Source organism: Scyliorhinus torazame, chromosome 2 (assembly GCF_047496885.1).
Source record: "Scyliorhinus torazame isolate Kashiwa2021f chromosome 2, sScyTor2.1, whole genome shotgun sequence".
NCBI lineage: Eukaryota > Metazoa > Chordata > Chondrichthyes > Carcharhiniformes > Scyliorhinidae > Scyliorhinus > Scyliorhinus torazame.
Genome location: NC_092708.1, coordinates 117260242 through 117279621, shown reverse-complemented (window position 1 = coordinate 117279621; position 19380 = coordinate 117260242). Strand labels below are relative to the sequence as shown.

The 19380-nt window shown below is 47.9% G+C and overlaps 1 protein-coding gene across 6 annotated transcripts in view; it reads left to right on the top strand.

Moving 5' to 3' along the window:
* ppig (peptidylprolyl isomerase G (cyclophilin G)) overlaps positions 1–19380 on the top strand; it is a 117771-nt gene that overhangs the window by 46823 nt on the left and 51568 nt on the right. For all 6 annotated transcript variants that reach the window (XM_072475878.1, XM_072475874.1, XM_072475876.1 and 3 more), the window contains 3 exons: positions 15256–15363; positions 16354–16398; positions 17842–17929. In XM_072475878.1, the coding sequence (XP_072331979.1) occupies positions 15256–15363; positions 16354–16398; positions 17842–17929 (241 nt within the window). The remainder of the gene's footprint in view (positions 1–15255; positions 15364–16353; positions 16399–17841; positions 17930–19380) is intronic.

The window sequence follows — 19380 nt, the reverse complement described above, 5'->3', positions numbered from 1 at the left end:
TCCCTCTGCACAGCAGCATGTTTTAACATCTTACCGTTTAAATAATAATCCATTCTGCTGTTATTCCTCCCAAAATGGGTAGCCTCACAATTGGCAACATTGAATTCCATCTGCCAGACCCTAGCCCATTCATCTAACCTATCCAAATCCTTCTGCAGACTTCCGGTATCCTCTGCCCTTTTTGCTTTACCACTCATCTTAGTGTCGTCTGCAAACTTTGACACATTGCACTTGGTCCCCAACTCCAAATCGTCTATGTAAATTGCGAACAACTGCGGGCCCAACACTGATCCTTGCGGGACCCCACTAGTTACAGGTTGCCAACCAGAGAAACACCCATTTATCCCCACTCTCTGCTTTCTGTTAGTTAACCAATCCTCTACCCATGCTACCACTTTACCCTCAATGCCATGCATCTATAGTTTATGCAGCAACCTTTTGTGTCGCACCTTGTCAAAAGCTTTCTGGAAATCCAGATATACCACATCCATTGGCTCCCCGTTATCTACTGCACTGGTAACGGCCTCAAAAAATTCTACCAAATTATCATCATAGAATTTACAGTGCAGAAGGAGGCCATTCGGCCCATCGAGTCTGCACCGACTCTTGGAAAGAGCACCCCACCCAAGCCCACATCTCCACCCTATCCCCATAACCCAGTAACCCTACCCAACACTAAGGGCAATTTTGAACACTAAGGGCAATTTATCATGGCCAATCCACCTAACCTGCACATCTTTGGACTGTGGGAGGAAACCGGAGCACCCGGAGGAAACCCATGCGCACACTGGGAGAATGTGCAGACTCCGCACAGACAGTGACCCAAGCCGGAATGGAACCTGGGATCCTGGAGCTGTGAAACAATTGTGCTATCCACAAGGCTACCGTGCTGCCCCTAGTCAGACACGACCTACCCTTTGTGAACCCATGCCGCGTCTGCCCAATGGGACAATTTCCCTCCAGGTGCCCCGCTATTTCCTCCTTCATGATAGCATTTTCCCTACAACCGAAGTTAAGCTTACCGGCCTATAATTACCCGCTTTCTGCCGACCTCCTTTTTTGAAACAGTGGTGTCACGTTTGCTACTTTCTAATCCTCTGGGACCACCCCAGAGTCTAGTGAATTTTGATAAATTATCACTAGTGCGTTTACAATTTCCCTAGCCATCTCTTTTAACACTCTGGGATGCATCCCATCAGGGCCAGGAGACTTGTCTACCTTTAGCCCCATTAACTTGCCCAATACTGCCTCCTTAGTGATTACAATCATCTCAAGGTCCTCACCTATCATATCCTCATTTCCATCAGTCACCGGCATGTTATTTGTGTCCTCCACTGTGAAGACTGACCCAAAAAACCTGTTCAGCTCCTCGGCCATTTTCCCCGTCTCCTATTATTAAATCTCCCTTCTCATCTTCCAAAGGACCAATATTTACCTTAGCCACTCTTTTTTGTCTTATATATTTGTAGAAGCTTTTACTATCTGCTTTTATGTTCTGAGCCAGTTTACTTTCATAGTCTACCTTACTCTTTATGGCTTTTTTAGTAGCTTTCTGTTGTCCCCTAAAGACTTCCCAGTCCTCTAGTCTCCCACTAATTTTTGCCACTTTGTATGTTTTTTCCTTCAATTTGATACTCTCCCTTACCTCCTTAGATATCCACGGTCGATTTTTCCCCTTTCTACCGTCTTTCTTTTTTGTCGGTATGAACCTTTTCTGAACATTGTGAAAGATCGCTCGGAAGGTTCTCCACTGTTCCTCAACTGCTTCACCATGAAGTCTTTGCTCCCAGTCTACCTTAGCTAGTTCTTCTCTCATCCCACTGTAATCGCCTTTGTTTAAGCACAAAACACTAGTGTTTGATTTTACCTTGTCATCCTCCAACTGTATTTTAAATTCCACCATATTGTGGTCGCTCCTTCCAAGAGGATCCCAAACTATGAGATCATTAATCAATCCTGCCTCATTACACAGGACCAGATCTAGGACCACTTGTTCCCTTGTAGATTCCATTACATACTGTTCCAGGAAATTATCCCGGGCACATTCTATAAACTCTTCCTCAAGGCTGCCTTTACCAACCTGGTTAAACCAATCGATATGCAGATTAAAATCTCCCATGATAACCGCTGTACCATTTCTACATGCATCCGTTATTTCTTTGCTTATTGCCTGCCCTACCATCCTGTTACTATTTGGTGGCCTATAGACTACTCCTATCAGTGACCTTTTCGCCTTACTATTCCTGATTTCCACCCAAATTGATTCAACCTTGTCCTCCATAGCACCAATATCATCCCTTACTATTGCCCGGATGCCATCCTTAAACAACAAAGCTACACCACCGCCCTTACCGTCCATTCTATCCTTTCGTATAGTCTGATACCCTTGGATATTTAACTCCCAGTCGTGACCATCTTTTAACCATGTTTCAGTAATGGCCACTAAATCATAGTCATTCACGATGATTTGCGCAATCAACTCATTTACCTCATTTCGTATACTACGAGCATTCAGGTAAAGTACACTTATGCTGTTTTTTTATGTCTTTGTTATGAATCCTAACACCTTGATCAGTAACTTTTCGCAATTTATTTTTCCTCTTACCCTTTCTCCTAATTTTCCTTGTCTTTGAACCCATATCTCTACATAATAACCTGTCACGTAACCTGCTGCCTTGATCTCCATTAACCATTATACTGTCCATAGCTTTACACTTCCCTTCCCCCCCAACTTGCTAGTTTAAAGTCCTTGTGACCAACCTATTTATCCTATTCGCTAGAACACTGGTCCCAGAATGGTTCAGGTGAAGACCGTCCCAACGGTACAGGTCCCTCCTGCCCCAGTACTGATGCCAATGCCCCATGAAATGGAATCCCTCTTTCCCGCACCACTCCTTTAGCCACGTGTTAACTTCTCTCATTTTCTCAACCCTATGCCAATTGGCACGTGGCTCGGGTAGTAATCCAGAGATTATAACCCTGGAGGACCTGCTCTTTAATTTAGTCCCTAGTGTTTGATAATCCCCAAACAGGTTCTCTTTCCTAGTCTTACCTATGTTGTTAGTCCCAACGTGGACCACAACAACTGGATCCTCCCCCTCCCTCTCCAAAATCCTTTCAAGCCGATCAGAGATGTCCCTCACCCTGGCACCAGGCAGGCAACATACCATGCGGGACTCTCGATCTGGCTTACAAAGGATGCCATCAATCCCCCTAATTATAGAATCCCCTACAACTACCACTTGTCTTTTTGCTCCCCCCCTCTTGAATGGCTTCCTGCACCACAGTGCAGTGGTCAGTCAACGCATCCTCCCTACAGCCCTCTTCCTCATCCACACAGGGAGCAAGTACCTCATACCTGTTGGACAAGGTCAAGGGCTGAGGCTCCTCAACTCATAAACTCAGGATCCCCCTACCTGCCTCCCTTGCAGTCACACCACTCTGTCCCTGACCACTGTCCGAATTAACAGAACTTATTCTACCGGGTGTGACTGCCTCCTGAAACAAAGCGTCCAGGTAATGTTCCCCCTCCCTGATGTGCCGCAGTGTGTGTAGCTCGGTCTCCAGCTCATCAATTCTGAGCCGAAGTTCCTCGAGCAGCCAACACTTGCTGCAGATGTGGTCACTGACGGTCTCAATGGGATCCACCAGTTCCATCATCATACAGCAACAGCACATCACCTGTCCAGCCATATTCAACTAGTTAATTAATCTAAATATATATTTTTAATTTTCTTTATAGAACCTCAAGGATAAACGCGAACACCAACAAAAACACAGCCCTCTCTCGCCACTCACCCAAACTCAGTCACTCACCTAAACTCAGATGCACTCTGTTCCAATCAGCACTCCGTGACTAAAGGCACTCCTGCCACACCTTTTGTGCACTCACCTCTCCCAGCACTCCCGGCTCTCTCCTCCGGCGCTGTTTTTACTGTCCCGGCTCTCTCTGCTCCCGCGCTGTTTTCGCTCGGCGGTAGTGCCAACGGTGCCGTCACCAGTGCCCCCAGGCTAGTACCTACACATGACGCCGCCTCTCGTCTTTTCCATGCCGCCCCCTCTCCCTCCATTACCCATTTCCAAATCATTGCCACATTAGCTGCACAGTAATAACTACACAGATTCGGCAGCGCCTGCCCCGCCCCCCCCCGACTACGCTCCAGGAACAGTCTCTTAACCCTCGGGGTCTTACTTGCCTATACAAACCCCATAATGCTCTTGCTCACTCGCTTGAAAAAGGCGTTAGGGATGAGAATAGGCAGGCACTGGAACACGAACAAGAACCTAGGGAGGACCGTCATCTTAACGGACTGCACCCTGCCCGCCAGGGAGAGCGGCAACACGTCCCACCTCTTAAAGTCCTCCTCCATCTGGTCCACCAACCGTGCCAAGTTGAGCTTATGCAGGACCCGCCAACTCTTGGCCACCTGGATACCCAAATACCAGAAACTCCTCTCCACCCTCTTGAGCGGCAGCTCCTCCAGCCTCTTCTCCTGACCCCTCAAATGCACCACAAAGAGCTCGCTCTTCCCAACATTGAGCTTGTATCCCGAGAAGTCTCCAAACTCCCTAAGAGTCTGCATGACCTCTGCCATCCCCTCTACTGGATCCGCGATATACAAAAGCAGGTCATCCGCATATAATGAGACCCGATGCTCCTCCCCTCCCCGGACCAACCCCCTCCAGTTTCTAGACTCCCTTAGTGCCATGGCCAGCGGCTCAATTGCCAGGGCAAACAGCAGGGGGACAGGGGACACCCCTGTCTCATCCCACGGTACAGTCTGAAGTACTCTGACCTCAGCCGATTTGTTGATACGCTCGCCACTGGGGCCTGGTACAACAATTTGACCCACCCTATGAACCCCTCCCCGAACCCAAACCTGCCCAGTACTTCCCACAGGTACTCCCACACCACCCGATCAAAGACCTCCTCCGCATCCATTGCCACCACCACTCCTTGCCTGCCCTTCACAAACCCCGTCTGGTCCTCGTGTTTCACTCCTGGGACTCAATTCTAGTGGCCAGGACCTTCGCCAGCAACTTAGCGTCCACATTAAGGAGCGAAATCGGCCTATACGAGCCACACTGCAGCGGGTCCTTGTCCTGCTTGAGGATAAGCGAGATCAGTGCCCGAGACATCGTCGGGGAAAGAATCCCTTCTTCCTTTGCCTCGTTGAAGGTTCTCACCAGCAACGGACCCAACAGTTCCACAAACTTCCTATAGAACTCGACCGTAAACCCATACGGCCCCGGGGCCTTGCCTGCCTGCATGCTCCCCAATCCCTTAACCAGCTCCTCCATCCCGATTGGGGCCCCCAAACCTACGACCTGTCCCTCCCCCACCCTTGGGAACCTCAATTGGTCCAGGAACCGCCGCATCCCCTCTTCTCTTCTCCCTCTCTCCCCCACCCCGACCACAGCCTTCAGCGTCTCCCAGACCACACTCACCGGTACCTCCCCATTATCATTGGCCTCTATGTACCTTTGAATGCTCCCTCGGACCCGCCCACAGACCTCCTCATCCGCCAGCAGTCCCACATCCGTGCTCCACAGTGGGCGCTGGCCTCTCTCCTCCCCCAAATCCAGCTCCACCCAGTGCGGGGCGTGGTTCGAAATCGCTATGGCCGAGTACTCCGTCCCCATCACTCTTGGTATCAATGCCCTACTCACCACAAAGAAGTCTATCCGTGAATAGGCCTTGTGCACATGGGAAAAGAAGGAGAACTCTTTCGCCGCTGGCCTGGCAAACCTCCACTGGTCCACTCCCCCCATCTGATCCATTAACCCCCTCGGAACCTTGGCCGCAGCTGGCCTCCTGCCCGGACCTAGATCGATCCAGTACCGTATTGAAGTCGTCGTCTTTCCCCCCCCCCCCCCCCCATTATCAGGTTCCGTGCCTCCAGATCCGGCTCAGCATGTGCTTCATGAACCCTGCATCGTCCCAATTCGGGGCATATACATTCACCCGAGCCCCCTGCAGCCTACCACTCACCATCACATAACGCCCCCTTTATTCGCCATCATACTCACCGCCTCGAAAGTCACCCACTTGCTCACCAGGATTGCGACCCCCCCCCCCCTGTTCTTCGCATCCAGCCCAGAGTGAAAGACCTGCTCCACCCATCCCTTCCTCAGCCTGATCTGGTCCGCCACCTTCAGGTGCGTCTCCTGCAACATAGCGACGTCTGCCTTCAGTCCCTTTAAGTGCGCCTTTTGACCGGCCCATTCAAGCCTCTCACGTTCCACATGATCAGCCATTTCGGGGGACTAACCCCCCCCTCCCCGCCGACTAGCCATCTCCTTTCTTAGGCCAGCCACGTGCCCACGCTTCCCGCATTCTCCAGCCCCCAGACGGGGGCTCCCCGCCCCGACTCTCCCTCTTACCTCCAGCTCCCCCCATCAGTCAGTACAGCAGCAACCCAGATCCCCCCCCCCCCCCGGCCAGGCAATTGCCTAGCCCCACTGCTCCCCCCATTGCACTCCCATAAGTCAGCTGAATCCTGCTGACCCCGCCCGCCTCCGCCGACGATCCCCCGATTGAATGCCCCCTCCAAGTCCCGTTCTCCCCCCCCCCTCCTCCCCACCACCACTCCCCCTACAAACCAGTGCGAGCTCCCGTCCGGTTTTGCCCCCCCGCGTCGGGCCACGCACCCCCCCCTTTTACGTGGGAAATAGCCCGCGTTCCCTGCCTGGGCCGGACCCGCCCCCTGTGGCACAGCTCCTTTCTCCTGCAGCCTGACCCCGATCCCCAAAGGTCCAGGGCCTCCGGCACCCACTCCCACCTTCAAACGCGGGGAACAGCCCCTCCCAAATCAATACACATACCCAGAAAACACACGCATCAAATCAAATCGCCTTTTCCCACTCCCCAGCATCCCCATAACCTGCCGCAAACCACTAATTCGAGTCCAGCTTTTCATTTTGGATGAAGGTCCATGCCTCGTTCAGCGTATCAAAATAGTGGTGTCGGTCCTGATGCGTGACCCACAGCCGCGCTGGCTGCAACAGCCCAAACTTTACCCCCTTTTGATGGAGAACCGCCTTGGCCCGGTTGAATCCTGCCCTCTTCTTGGCCAGCTCTGCACACCAGTCCTGGTAGATGCGGATTTCAGCTTTCTCCCACCTGCTGCACCGTTCCTTCTTCGCCCACCTCAGGACATACTCCCTGTCGGTGAAACGGTGAAACCTCACCACCACAGCCCTCGCCGGCTCATTCGCCCTCGGCCTCCTTGCCAGGACTCTGTGTGCCCCATCCAGCTCCCGCGCCCATCAGCGTGCTCAGCATCATAGCCACGTACTCCCCGACATCCGATCTCTCCACACCTTCAGGGAGACCCAGAATCCACAGATTCTTTTTCCTCGACCTGTTTTCCAGGTCCTCGAACTTCTCCTGCCATTTTTTGTGCAGCGCCTCGTTCTAGGCCCAGGATCCCATCCTCGTTATCAGAGGCTTTCTGCTGCACCTCCTTAATCGCTGTCCCCTGCGCCCTCTGAGCCTCCACCAGCCTCTCGATCGACGCCTTCATAGGGGCCAACATCTCCGCCTTAAACTCCGCAAAGCAGCTTTTTAGAAACTCCTGCTGCTCCTGAGACCACTGAGCCCACGCTGCCTGGTCTCCACCCGCCATCATCTTGCTTTTCCGCACCCGCTCTCCTCTTTTTTTCCAGTGCTGCTTTTTTGACCGCTCCGCTCCTGGTCCACTCCATACAGTGCTGGGGCAACCTCACTGCTGCCTTCCCACACCGGGAATTGCCGTCCAAGTGCCGCTGGGGCTCCTTAAAAGGGCCCAAAAGTCCGTTCACGGCGGGAGCTGCCGACCGTGCGACCTACCCAGGCATAGCCGCAACCGGAAGACTCCGCTGTTCGTGATATTAAGTCCATTACCTGGTACAGGTGCAAACTTTGATAACACGACCAGCGAGGGAACAGAGCATGGCAACAGAATCGCTGTTGGGCACGAAACACGTTTTTTCCATTTTGCATAATTCTCGCCAGATCGGGATTCTTGTTGCTTGCATTGCAAAGCGGAGAATTCAGCCCAAAGTATTCTTATATAGAATATATTGCCTGTACCCATTTCCTGTCTCGAAAAGCTTGCATCCAGTTGTCACATTTTTGTCATTCTTCAGTCAAATTTTGTCCATTATAAATTAGAACAAAGAACAAAGAAAAGTACAGCACAGGAACAGGCCCTTCGACCCTCCAAGCCCGTGCTGACCATGCTGCCCGACTAAACTACAATCTTCTATACTTCCTGGGTCCATATCCCTCTATTCTCATCCTATTCATGTATTTGTCAAGATGCCCCTTAAATGTCACTATCGTCCCTGCTTCCACCACCTCCTCCGGCAGCGTGTTCCAGGCACCCACTACCCTCTGTGTAAAAAAAACTTGCCTCATACATCTACTCTAAACCTTGCCCCTCGCACCTTAAACCTATGCCCCCTAGTAATTGATCCCTCTACCCTGGGGAAAAGCCTCTGACTATCCACTCTGTCTATGCCCCTCATAATTTTGCAGACCTCTATCAGGTCGCCCCTTAACCTCCGTCGTTCCAGTGAGAACAAACCGAGTTTATTCAACCGCTCCTCATAGCTAATGCCCTCCATACTAGGCAACATTCTGGTAAATCTCATCTGCACCCTCTAAAGCCTCCACATCCTTCTGGTAGTGTGGCGACCAGAATTGAACACTCCATATAGACAACATCCACTGCCCTACCTGCATCAATCATCTTTGTGACCTCTTCGAAAAACTCTCTCAAGTTAGTGAGACACTACCCACCCTTCACAAAACCATGCTGCCTCTCACTAATACGTCCATTTGCTTCCAAATGGGAGTAGATCCTGTCTCGAAGAATTCTCTCCAGTAATTTCCCTACCACTGACGTAAGGCTCACCGGCCTGTAGTTACCTGGATTATCCTTGCTACACTTCTTAAACAGAGGAACAACATTGGCTATTCTCCAGTCCTCCGGGACATCACCTGAAGACAGTGAGGATCCAAATATTTCTGTCAAGGCCTCAGCAATTTCCTCTCCAGCCTCCTTCAGTGTTCTGGGGTAGATCCCATCAGGCCCTGGGGACTTATCTACCGTAATATTTTTAAAGACGCCCAACACCTCGTCTTTCTGGATTTCAATGTGACCCAGGCTATCTACACACCCTTCTCCAGACTCAACATCTACCAATTCCTTCTCTTTGGTGAATACTGATGCAAAGTATTCATTTAGTACCTCACCCATTTCCTCTGGCTCCACACATAGATTCCCTTGCCTATCCTTCAGTGGGCCAACCCTTTCCCTGGCTACCCTCTTGCTTTTTATGAACGTGTAAAAAGCCTTGGGATTTTCCTTAACCCTATTTGCCAATGACTATGAGATCATAAGAAATAGGAGCAAAATTAGGTCATTAAGCCCATCAAGCCTGCTCCGCCATTCGATAATGGCTGATATATTTCTCCTTCCCTCTTCCCCGAAACTCCTGATCCCCTTATGAATCAAGAACCTATCTGTCTCTGTCTTAAAGACACTCTGATTTGGCTTCCACAGCTTTCCACAGCACAGAGTTCCACAGATTCACCACCCTCTGACTGAAGAAATTGCTCCTCTTCTCGGTTTTAAAGGATCATCCCTTTAGCATGTGTCCTCCTCCTTGGGATGAATTTCTATTGTGCCTCCCACATAACCCCCCAAAACCCCTGCCATTGCTGTTGCACCCACTTCCCTTCCAGCCAACACTGGCAAGCTCCTACCTCACGTCTCTGTAGTTACCTTTACTCAATTGTAATACCATTATATCTGGGGCGAAATTCTCCGGTATCGGCGCAATGTCCGCCGACCAGCACCAAAAACGGCGCAAACCAGTCCGGCATCGCGCCGCCCCAAAGGTGCGGAATCCTCCGCATCTTGGGGGGCCGAGCCCTAACCTTGAGGGGTGAGGCCCACGGAGAAGGCCTTTGGTGCCCCGCCAGCTGGCGCGGAAATGACATTGCCGGGCGGCGCATGCGCGGGAGCGTTAGCGGCCGCTCACGGCATCCCCGCGCATGCGCTGTGGAGGGAGTCTCTTCCGCCTCCGCCATGGTGGAGACCGTGGCGAAGGCGGAAGGAAAAGAGTGCCCCCACGGCACAGGCCCGCCCGCGGATCGGTGGGCCCCGATCGCGGGCCAGGCCTCCGTGGGGGCACCCCCCCCCCCAAGGACCCCGGAGCCCGCCAGCGCCGCCTTGCCCCGCCGGTAAGAGAGGTGGTCTAATCCACGCCGGCGGGACAGGCATTCTAGCAGCGGGACTTCGGCCCATCCGGGCCAGAGAATCGCGGGGGTGGGGGGGGGCCCGCCGACCGGCGCAGCTGGATTCCGGCCCCCGCCGAATCTCCGATGCCGGAGAATTCTGCAACCGGCGAGGGCGGGATTCACGCCAGCCGCCGGCGATTCTCCGACCCGGCGGGGGGTTGGAGAATCTCGCCCCAGATTCCAGCATTTCCCTCTCAAACTGCAGGGTAAATTCTATCTTATTGTGGTCAGTGCTCCCTAAGGATTCCTTCACCTTTAAGTTCCCTAATCAGGTCTGCGTCATTACACATCAACAAATCCAGAATTGCCTGTTCCTTAGTGGGCTCCATCACAAGCTTCTCCAAAAAACCATCTCCGAGACATTCTATTATTCCTTTTCTTGGGATCCACTACCAACCTTATTTTCCCAGTGCGCCTGCATATTGAAGTCCCCCAGGATTCTTGTAATGTTGCCTTTTTTGTATGTATTTTTTATGTCTTGATTTATTTTCTGTTCCATTTCCTGACTACTGCTAGGTGGCCTGTACCCTCCCATCAGGGTCTTTTGTCCTTTATGATTCCTGAACTCTACCTACACAGATTATGTGCCTTCTGAACCTATATTGCTTCTTGCTATTGATATTAATTTAATTTCTTACTAACAAGGCAACCCTCCTCCCTCTGCCTGTCCTTTTTGATAGGACACATCTCCTTGGATATTTAGATCCCATCCCTGATCCCCATGCAGCCACGTCTCTGTGTTGTCCCCAACATCGTACCCGCCAATTTCAATGCGCGCTACATACTCATTTATCTTATTTTGTATACCGTGAGCATTTAGTTACAGCACCCTTGGTTCTGTGTTGACCCCCCCCCCCCCGTAGTTGTCCCCTTTGCTGTGCCTGAAATTGGATTCCTGCCGCTTTCCACACTCTATGATCTATTCCTTGTTCTGGTAACATTACTAACCTCTCCTGAGCACCCCCAATTCATCATTAACCTGCACTCCTACCTTCTCCTTTAACTTTGATATTCTAATTCTCCATACAACTGAAACCCCATCCCATTTAGTTTAAAGCCCTATCTACAACCCTAGTTATGCAATTTGCCAGGACTCTGATCCCAGCATGATTCCGGTGAAGACCGTCCCATCAAAACAGCTCCTTCCTTCCCCAGTACTGGTGCCAGTGTCCCATGAATTCAAACCCATTTCTCCCACACCAATCTTTGGGCCATGCATTTTTCACAGTAACTTAATTGCAGTGTTAATGTAAACCTACTTGTGACAATAATGATTATTATCTCTTTAATCTTATTGACCCCGTGCCAATTAGCTCATGGCTCAGGTAGTAATCTGGAGATTACTACCTTTTTGGTTCTGGTTTTTAATTTACCCCCTAGCTGCTCATATTCCTTTGGCAGAACCACTATCCTTGATCCACCTATGTCGTTGGTACCTACGTGGACCACGACAACTGGATCTTTACCCTCCCACTCCAAGTTCCTCTGCTGCAGCCCAGATGACATATCCCAAAGCCGAACAGCAGGTAGGCAACACCACCTTCTGGACTCTCAATCTTGGCCACAGAGAACAGTGTCTGTGACCCTAACTATACTATCCCCCATTACGACTACATTTCTTTTCTCTCTCCCCACTTGAATGTCTCCCTGTACCATAGTGCTGTGGTCAGTTTTCTCATCCTCCCCATAATCCCTGCTCTCATCCACACGTGGAGCAAGAATCTTGAATCTGTTTGGCAAGAGCAAGAACTGAGGCTCCTGCAACCCAACCTCCTGGATTCCTCTGCCTACCTCACTCATAGTCACACCCTCCTGAGCCTGCGCACTGGCCGAATTCAAGGTAATCTAAGGGGTGTGACTCTCCTGAAACACATTGTCCAGGTAACTCTTCCCCTCCCCCTCCCCGATGTGTCACAGTATAACACATCGCCTGGCCCTACATCCTTATTTTATTTAATTAGTTTTTAATTTGTTTTGTTAATTTCAAGGTGGTTTTTCATATTTCTAATCTGTAAAATATTTCTCTTTTTACATTTAATCTGAAAGCAGGTTATGCAAATTAGCAGTTACTTAACCAGCCAATGAACTTAACATTTTCTGATGTCACTCCTGGATTGGTTTTCTAACTCAGCCCACTGCCCAGAAGTGTCCCTTTCAGCGCCAGTTCTTTTTAAGGCTCTGCTCCCTAAACTTCCATTCTTACCTTATCTCCCAGCACTCGGAGCAGAATGGCACTCTGTGCAAGGCACTAATGAACATGCTGTTTTTATATCCTTGGCATGAGTTTCCCCTGCTTAAAGAAGCCAGTCTGAACTGGTTTACTAACTGTCCTAATTTACTCCCCTGTCTAACCTACTATGACAGTCATTTTCAAAGTCAGGGTTGCGCCTCGCGGGTGGGTCACTGGCAGGTGTCGGGAGGGTCGCAGAACGATCAGTCTTGGCGTTCCTAATCGGGGGAAGAAGTACCCAATGGCCGCGACCAGTTTTTAAAATTGCCGGCGCAACCGGCTTTCTGAATGACGGCCGCCCTGCGCACACCTGCCCTCCCAGCTGAATGTAGCAGTACGCAGGCCCGGAGCCCAACGGGGCAGACCTCCTCGTCCGGATGTCCGCGCTTGTCCCAGGAGCTGATTTTAAAAAAACATTGTTGGAGTCTTCCTGCCAGAAGTGGCAGCAGAGAGCAGGTCACGTGCCCCGTATTATGGGCTCTGGGCGCGAAATTATTGAGGAGAGATTCCTCCATTTTGTAGTTGCCCGCAACAGAACTGTATGAAGAATTGAAGATGGGTCATTTTGGAATAAGGAAGAGAGAACCAGAGAGAAACAGATCAAGATCTCACAACTGAATCTGCTCAAGAGAGCTTCTCAGGTGAGTCCACGGCAGGACAAAAGAGTGCCGGTGTAAGCTCCAAGACCTCTGATGAACAACCCATACAGAAATGGGTGTTGAATGACAAAGCAAGTGAGATCATGAGGCTCAAGCAAGCTGAAATAGTGGGTTGCAAAGTTTGGGCGCGTGGGTCGCGAAGGTCGGCCGGCGCGGGTCCCAAAGGATGACTGGTTGGTAAAAATGGGTCTCCGGAGCAAAAAGTTTGAAAAATACTGAACTACGGAGCCTTCTTTAAATTTGAAGGATTTTCAAATTTCTACCAACAATTTGTAATCTAGGTCAACATTTATAATGGAAATGGCCTCTGTAAGCTTGTCACACTGTAATTACACTCTCATACCAGTGGTGGTATGGTATCAATCCCTGTTTTTATTCTCCCTGCACTTTAGCCTGTATTGCAGAAAAACTGTACTTCTCCTAAAAACTACAGTTCTTTTGACCATCGCTCAGTTGGTAGCATTGAAGCCTCTGAGTCAGAAGGTAGTAAGCACAAAGGCTAGTCGTAACACTCCAGTGTAGTATTGAATATGTTCTGGACTTTTGGATGGGACATTCAACCTTTCAGGTGGATACGGAATAACCTGTTGCACTATTTTTAGAAGTACAGGGAGTTCTTCCTAAATCTCCTGAGCTCGGGGTCAAATAGAATGTCATGGTTTAAGTGGTCTGGTTCAGCCTTAGACTGTGGTCAGGGATGGACCTGGTGGCTAAGGAATAGAGTTTGTGGTGGGAATCGAAAACATTAGCTTCAGCCTTTCCAATATCTAATTCAAGTTTCTGTTCATCCAATACCAGATTTCAGATAGGTAACCTAGCAAATCAGAGACTCTGACACGGTCGAGAGAGGTGATGGTGCAGTAGAGCTGGGTACCATCGGCATACGTCTGGAACCTAAAAGTTTGTCAGTGCATGTCACTGAGGAGAGGGGTAGCATATGGATGAGAAATAAGAATAAACAAAGAATAGATCCTTGGGGGATTCCAGAGGTAGTGATGCAGGAGCAGGAAGAGAATACAGGTGATTCTCTGGCTATGACTGGATAAATTAGAATGGAACCAGGTGAGGGACGCCCCATCCAACTGGATCATGGAAGAGAGGCTTTGAAGGAGCAGCGCTCCGAAAGCTTGTGATTTCAAATAAACCTGTTGAATATTCACCTGGTGTTGTGACACTTCTTACTTGGAACAGAGAATGTTGTGATGAACTATGTCTTTTTTTAATTTAAAGTATCCAATTAATTTTTTTCCAATTAAGGTGCAATTTAGCATGGCCAATCCACCTAACCTGCACATCTTTGGGTTGCGGGGGTAAAACCCATACAGACATGGGGAGAATGTGCAAACTCCACACAGATAGTGACCCGGGGCCTGGATCAAACCCAGATCCTCAGCGCCCTAGGCAGCAGTGCTAACCACTGCACCATTGTTCCGCCCTATAGTGAACTGTGTCAAAGTCTACACACTGGCTGACAAGAATTGGAAGCAATAGTTTGCCATGGTCATAGTCATATCGAATGTTCCTTATGATAAAGGATATTTCACTCGTGAAGCATGGGTAGAAACCTTATCGGAGGGCTTCAAATATGGAGTTGCAAGAAAGGTGGTCATAAATTTGGGAGGTGATGAAATAGTCATGCACTTTGGAGAGGAAAGGGAGGATGAAGATGGGTGGTAAAATGGATTATCCAGTCATTGTCACATTTCTATTTCTAGGACCTTGTTGCGAGGAAATTGCTCCATTTCCTGCAATACAACAATGCGTGGCTAGATTTTCAAAGTACTTAATTGGGTGTAAATAAACCCAAGACTCTGAAAATAATAATTTAAATAACGTTCTATATTTTTTTTAACTCTTTTTGACGTGCTACAGCAGATGGGTCAGTGTCAATTTACTTTCTGTCTGTGCTTTTATGCAACATTTTTTTAAGAAACATCCACAGATTAATATTGACAGGATGTGTTTTAATTTGCACAGAAGTACAGTCTTGAGAAATTGCACCACTAGTGTATTGTAGCTATTATTGGTAATCTGTACACGTTATCGGTGATGATACCCTGTTTATCTCATTACAGGTGAAAAAGGGGTTGGAAAAAGTACTCAAAAACCTTTGCATTATAAAGGTTGCTTATTTCACAGAGTTGTAAAGGATTTTATGATTCAAGGAGGTGACTTCAGTGAAGGTATGAAACTTTGTAGTGTGCATCCTAAGATTTGCTGTTCTTCCTTTCCCTTCCCAAGCCTCCCTTTCCTTATGTGCTACTTGGCTTGTATGATTTTCCAACCTAACTGATTCAGTACAGCTGTATGTGGTTATATCATGATATTAGGGTGGGTGGAGGCTTGTATGGAACATAATCTCCTGCTTGGACCTTTTGGGCCTAAATGGTTTCTGTTCTGCATATTTTATTAACCTTTGTTTTAAATCGCCATAAGTTGTTTTCTTTCCTTCTCAGTTGCTAATCTAAAACTGATGCAACTGAGGGAGCAAATTGATATTAATGAGCCATGAGATTAAATTTGGAATTTTCTACTTAAATGAGCTTAACTGTTTGACTTAACAGGATTTGTGATTTTATAAATGTTTAGCACAGTATTTATCTTCATTTTAGAGCAGGTCTAATCTTCATTGAATGCATGGAGGAGATCAACGTGATAAAATGGAAATAAATCACCTGTTTGTGCTCTTGTCTCCTTTTTAGGAATAAGACGAGTACTATTTCACTTTCATATCTGACACTTTTGTCCATGACAGCTTTGGAAACCCTGTAATTTTTTTAAAATCACAAACAATTGTCAGAATTGGGACCAATGCAAAAATATGGCCACTATCTTAGTCTATTACTGCTTTCCATGCTAGTATCCATTCCTGCTTTTTTCCATTCCCACATCCGAAAACAAAACCTTTCTAAATGAGGAATTTTATTATGTGCTTTGATTGCTTCTGAAATATGCCATTGTGGGAAATTTTGTTTTGGGCATATCCCTGCAGTGGCATGCATCAGGCCTTCCTTCTGTTGAGATGATTGGAAAAATCCTAAGCAATATTTACATTTGCTGTCATTCTTTATTGTTTGTTCAGCAACTTTGTTTTTTTCATACTGCAATGGTCATTCTTATAACTATATGCTGTAGGGTGTTGCTGAATTTCATGAACACTTCTGTACTTTTAGGAAATGGGCGAGGAGGCGAATCTATCTATGGAGGGTTTTTTGAAGGTAATTTATTTCTGTTAGAATATAAACAATAGGAGCAGGGGTTGGCCATTTTGCCTTTCTAGATTGCTCTGCCATTGAATAAGATTATGACTGATTTGCCACAGCTTCCCTGCACTGTAACACCATTTCAACACTGCATGGTACTAATTCGCTGTATATCTCAACTTGTGTATTCACGCAACTAATAACTTGAGTAGATTTATTTTTGATGATCGGTTAGCTCAGTTGACTGGACAGCTGGTTTGTGATGCGGAGTGATGCCAACGGCACAGGTTTGATTCCAGTGCTGGCTGAGGTTATTCATGAAGGCCTTGCCTTTTCAACCTTGCCCCTCGCCTGAGGTGTGGTGAACCTTGGGTTAAATCACCACCAGTTCGCTCTCAAAAGGGGAGAGCAGCCTATGGCCCTTGGGGACAATGATGATTTTCATTTTCATTTCCGATTTATTTTTAATGTTGGTAAATTTTGTACGTTACCCAAAATATAAAAATACTTGTTTCACTACATTGGGCACCATTTCCAATTGATAAATATGAGTGCAATGAAGACCATGTTTGTGAGGGGAGCATTGCAAAATCCTGCTCACTGGTGGTTTTCCTAAGACTAAGGATGGATTTATGTTAAGTTCTGTACAGGAATGCATGTATAATAGCCTAGCTACGAGGGCAGGGAACTGTAATGAGCACACAAATTCATTCTGAAGTCACTAGTTCAGGGGTAAATGACTTAATTACTTAGAGAGACCAGACAAGCTAGGATTGTTTTCCTTGGAGCAGAGAAGGTTAAGAAGAGATTTAATAAAGGTGGTCATAATTGATGAGGATCTTTGATGAGTCAGTACGGCAAAACTGTTTCCATTGATAGGTGCATTAGTAAACAAAAGGAGTGGATTTGAGGTAATTTTGAAAAGAACCAAAAAGGAAATCAGAATTTCTTACGCAGTAGGTGTTAAGATGTGAAATGCACTACCTGAACAGTGGTGGAGGCAGATTCAGTACTGACCTTCAAAGGGAGAATGGGAATAATCAAATCGTTTTTTCAAAGCCTCTTTCTGGGCTGTATGGTTCTTTGAATTCCAGTCTGAAAGTGCAGGAATGTGTTTTTCTGTGGTGGTCACCCCAGCAAATTGCCATAGCACAACTAACTTGTTTTTCTGTGTAGGTTGCAATTTGATGCTTGACCACCAAGTCTTGTAGGGTGCGCGTTTTCATTGGAATTTACTGCATGGGTCACAGTGGACATTATCTGTTCTTGTATTTTCCTATGTTCCTATGTGATAAGATAAACAGGTGATTACTTCTGTGAAATTATAGGATTTTCTCATGATTACAATGTGCTTTATCTGTTATCTCCACAACGTGTCATGGGAATTGTGAAAAAATGTTCTTTTAAGTTATTAATTCTAGTTCTGTAAAATGATCACACATTTCCTTGTTAAAATAGATGAAAGTTTTGCAGTCAAACACAACAAGGAATTCCTCTTGTCTATGGCTAACAGAGGAAAAGATACTAATGGCTCACAGTTCTTCATGTAAGTTTTTAAAAAATTATCCTGCAGAAAATATTTGATTTGGACTCAGGTTTACACTTTCAGCTAGTTTTGTATACATGTTATGCCATGGTCTCATTCTGCTACTAGTGGGCGGGCAAGGATCTATCCGTAATTAATGAGATTTATCTCTTATTCTCTTCCCCTTCACATGTGCTTGCTTGTCTGTCTCTCCTCATATGCTCTCTGCCTCTGAGACCAATGAGTCCCAGTTTTATAAACACATTGGGGGGAGTTTTTGTGCCGGCTTTGCTGTTTTTGTTGAGTGGATTTTCCACACCCCATTGCCGATGACATAATGGGGTTTCCGCCCACATAGGGTGAGAACCGCATTGTAATCGTAAAATCTCTACAGTGCAGAAGGGGGCCATTGGGCCTATCGAGTTAGTACCAACCATGGGAAAGAGCGGCCTATCCCTGTTAGCTCACTCCCCGCCCTACCCCTGTAACCCTGCCTAACCTGCACATCCCTGGACACTAAGAGTAATTTTATCATGGTCAATGCATCTGACCTGCAAATATTTGGACTGTGTGAGGAAACTGGTGCACCTGGAGGAACCCACGCAGACATGGGGAGAAAGTGCAAAAGTAATATATCAAATTAAATTTTAATATAATTGACGCGCACCTGCCGCTACATGATCCCCCTCACTTAATATTCGAACATCTACGAGGTTTACAAGAAGGCATGTGGTTGTTGAATGTGGTGGTGGGGGAGAGCCCTCGGTGATTGTGCCTGGGGGGTTTGGGGTGCCCTTTAAAGATCTCTGGAGCTGGCCTTGCCAGCTCTATCAGGCCCTGCCAGACTGACAGCTTAAACTTCACCCCTTATTTTTTTTTTGTCAGAGTGGCTCAAGAAATGATCTGAAAACTCAGCAGTGCCCCTGGAGGGGCGCATGCCAGTTTTCAGTCAGAGCTTGACGCTTGATAAATTTTGGGAAAACTCCACCCATTAACTTTCATACAATATTATCTAACTGCACTTAGTGCACTACTTTCCATACACATGAAAGATTGGCATCAAAAATGTTTACATAGCAAAGCATTTTTTATTTTTGCTGCTCCAGACCTATCTGTGCAATTGACTATCTTGTAGTTCTGATATTTGCTTTCATCGTAGTTTACAAATACATATTTTACTGCTGGCTTTGTTTGGAAGCCTATGGGTGGGATTCTCCGATCGCGACTCCAAAATCGCGTTCGACGATTGGTTGGAGAATCCCCGTTTACGGCGGAATCGGGGACGGTGCCGTTTTTGTGATGCTCCGCCCCGTCAAAAACAACGTACTCCTGGAGTACGCCGTATGGACAGCCTCAGGATGTCACCTGAGGCCCCCCCCCCCCCCCTGACGGCATGGGACACGTGTGCTCACACCATTTGAGGGTCTCGCGTGGCGACTGCGGACTGAGTCCAGCACTGTCATAGTGGGGGG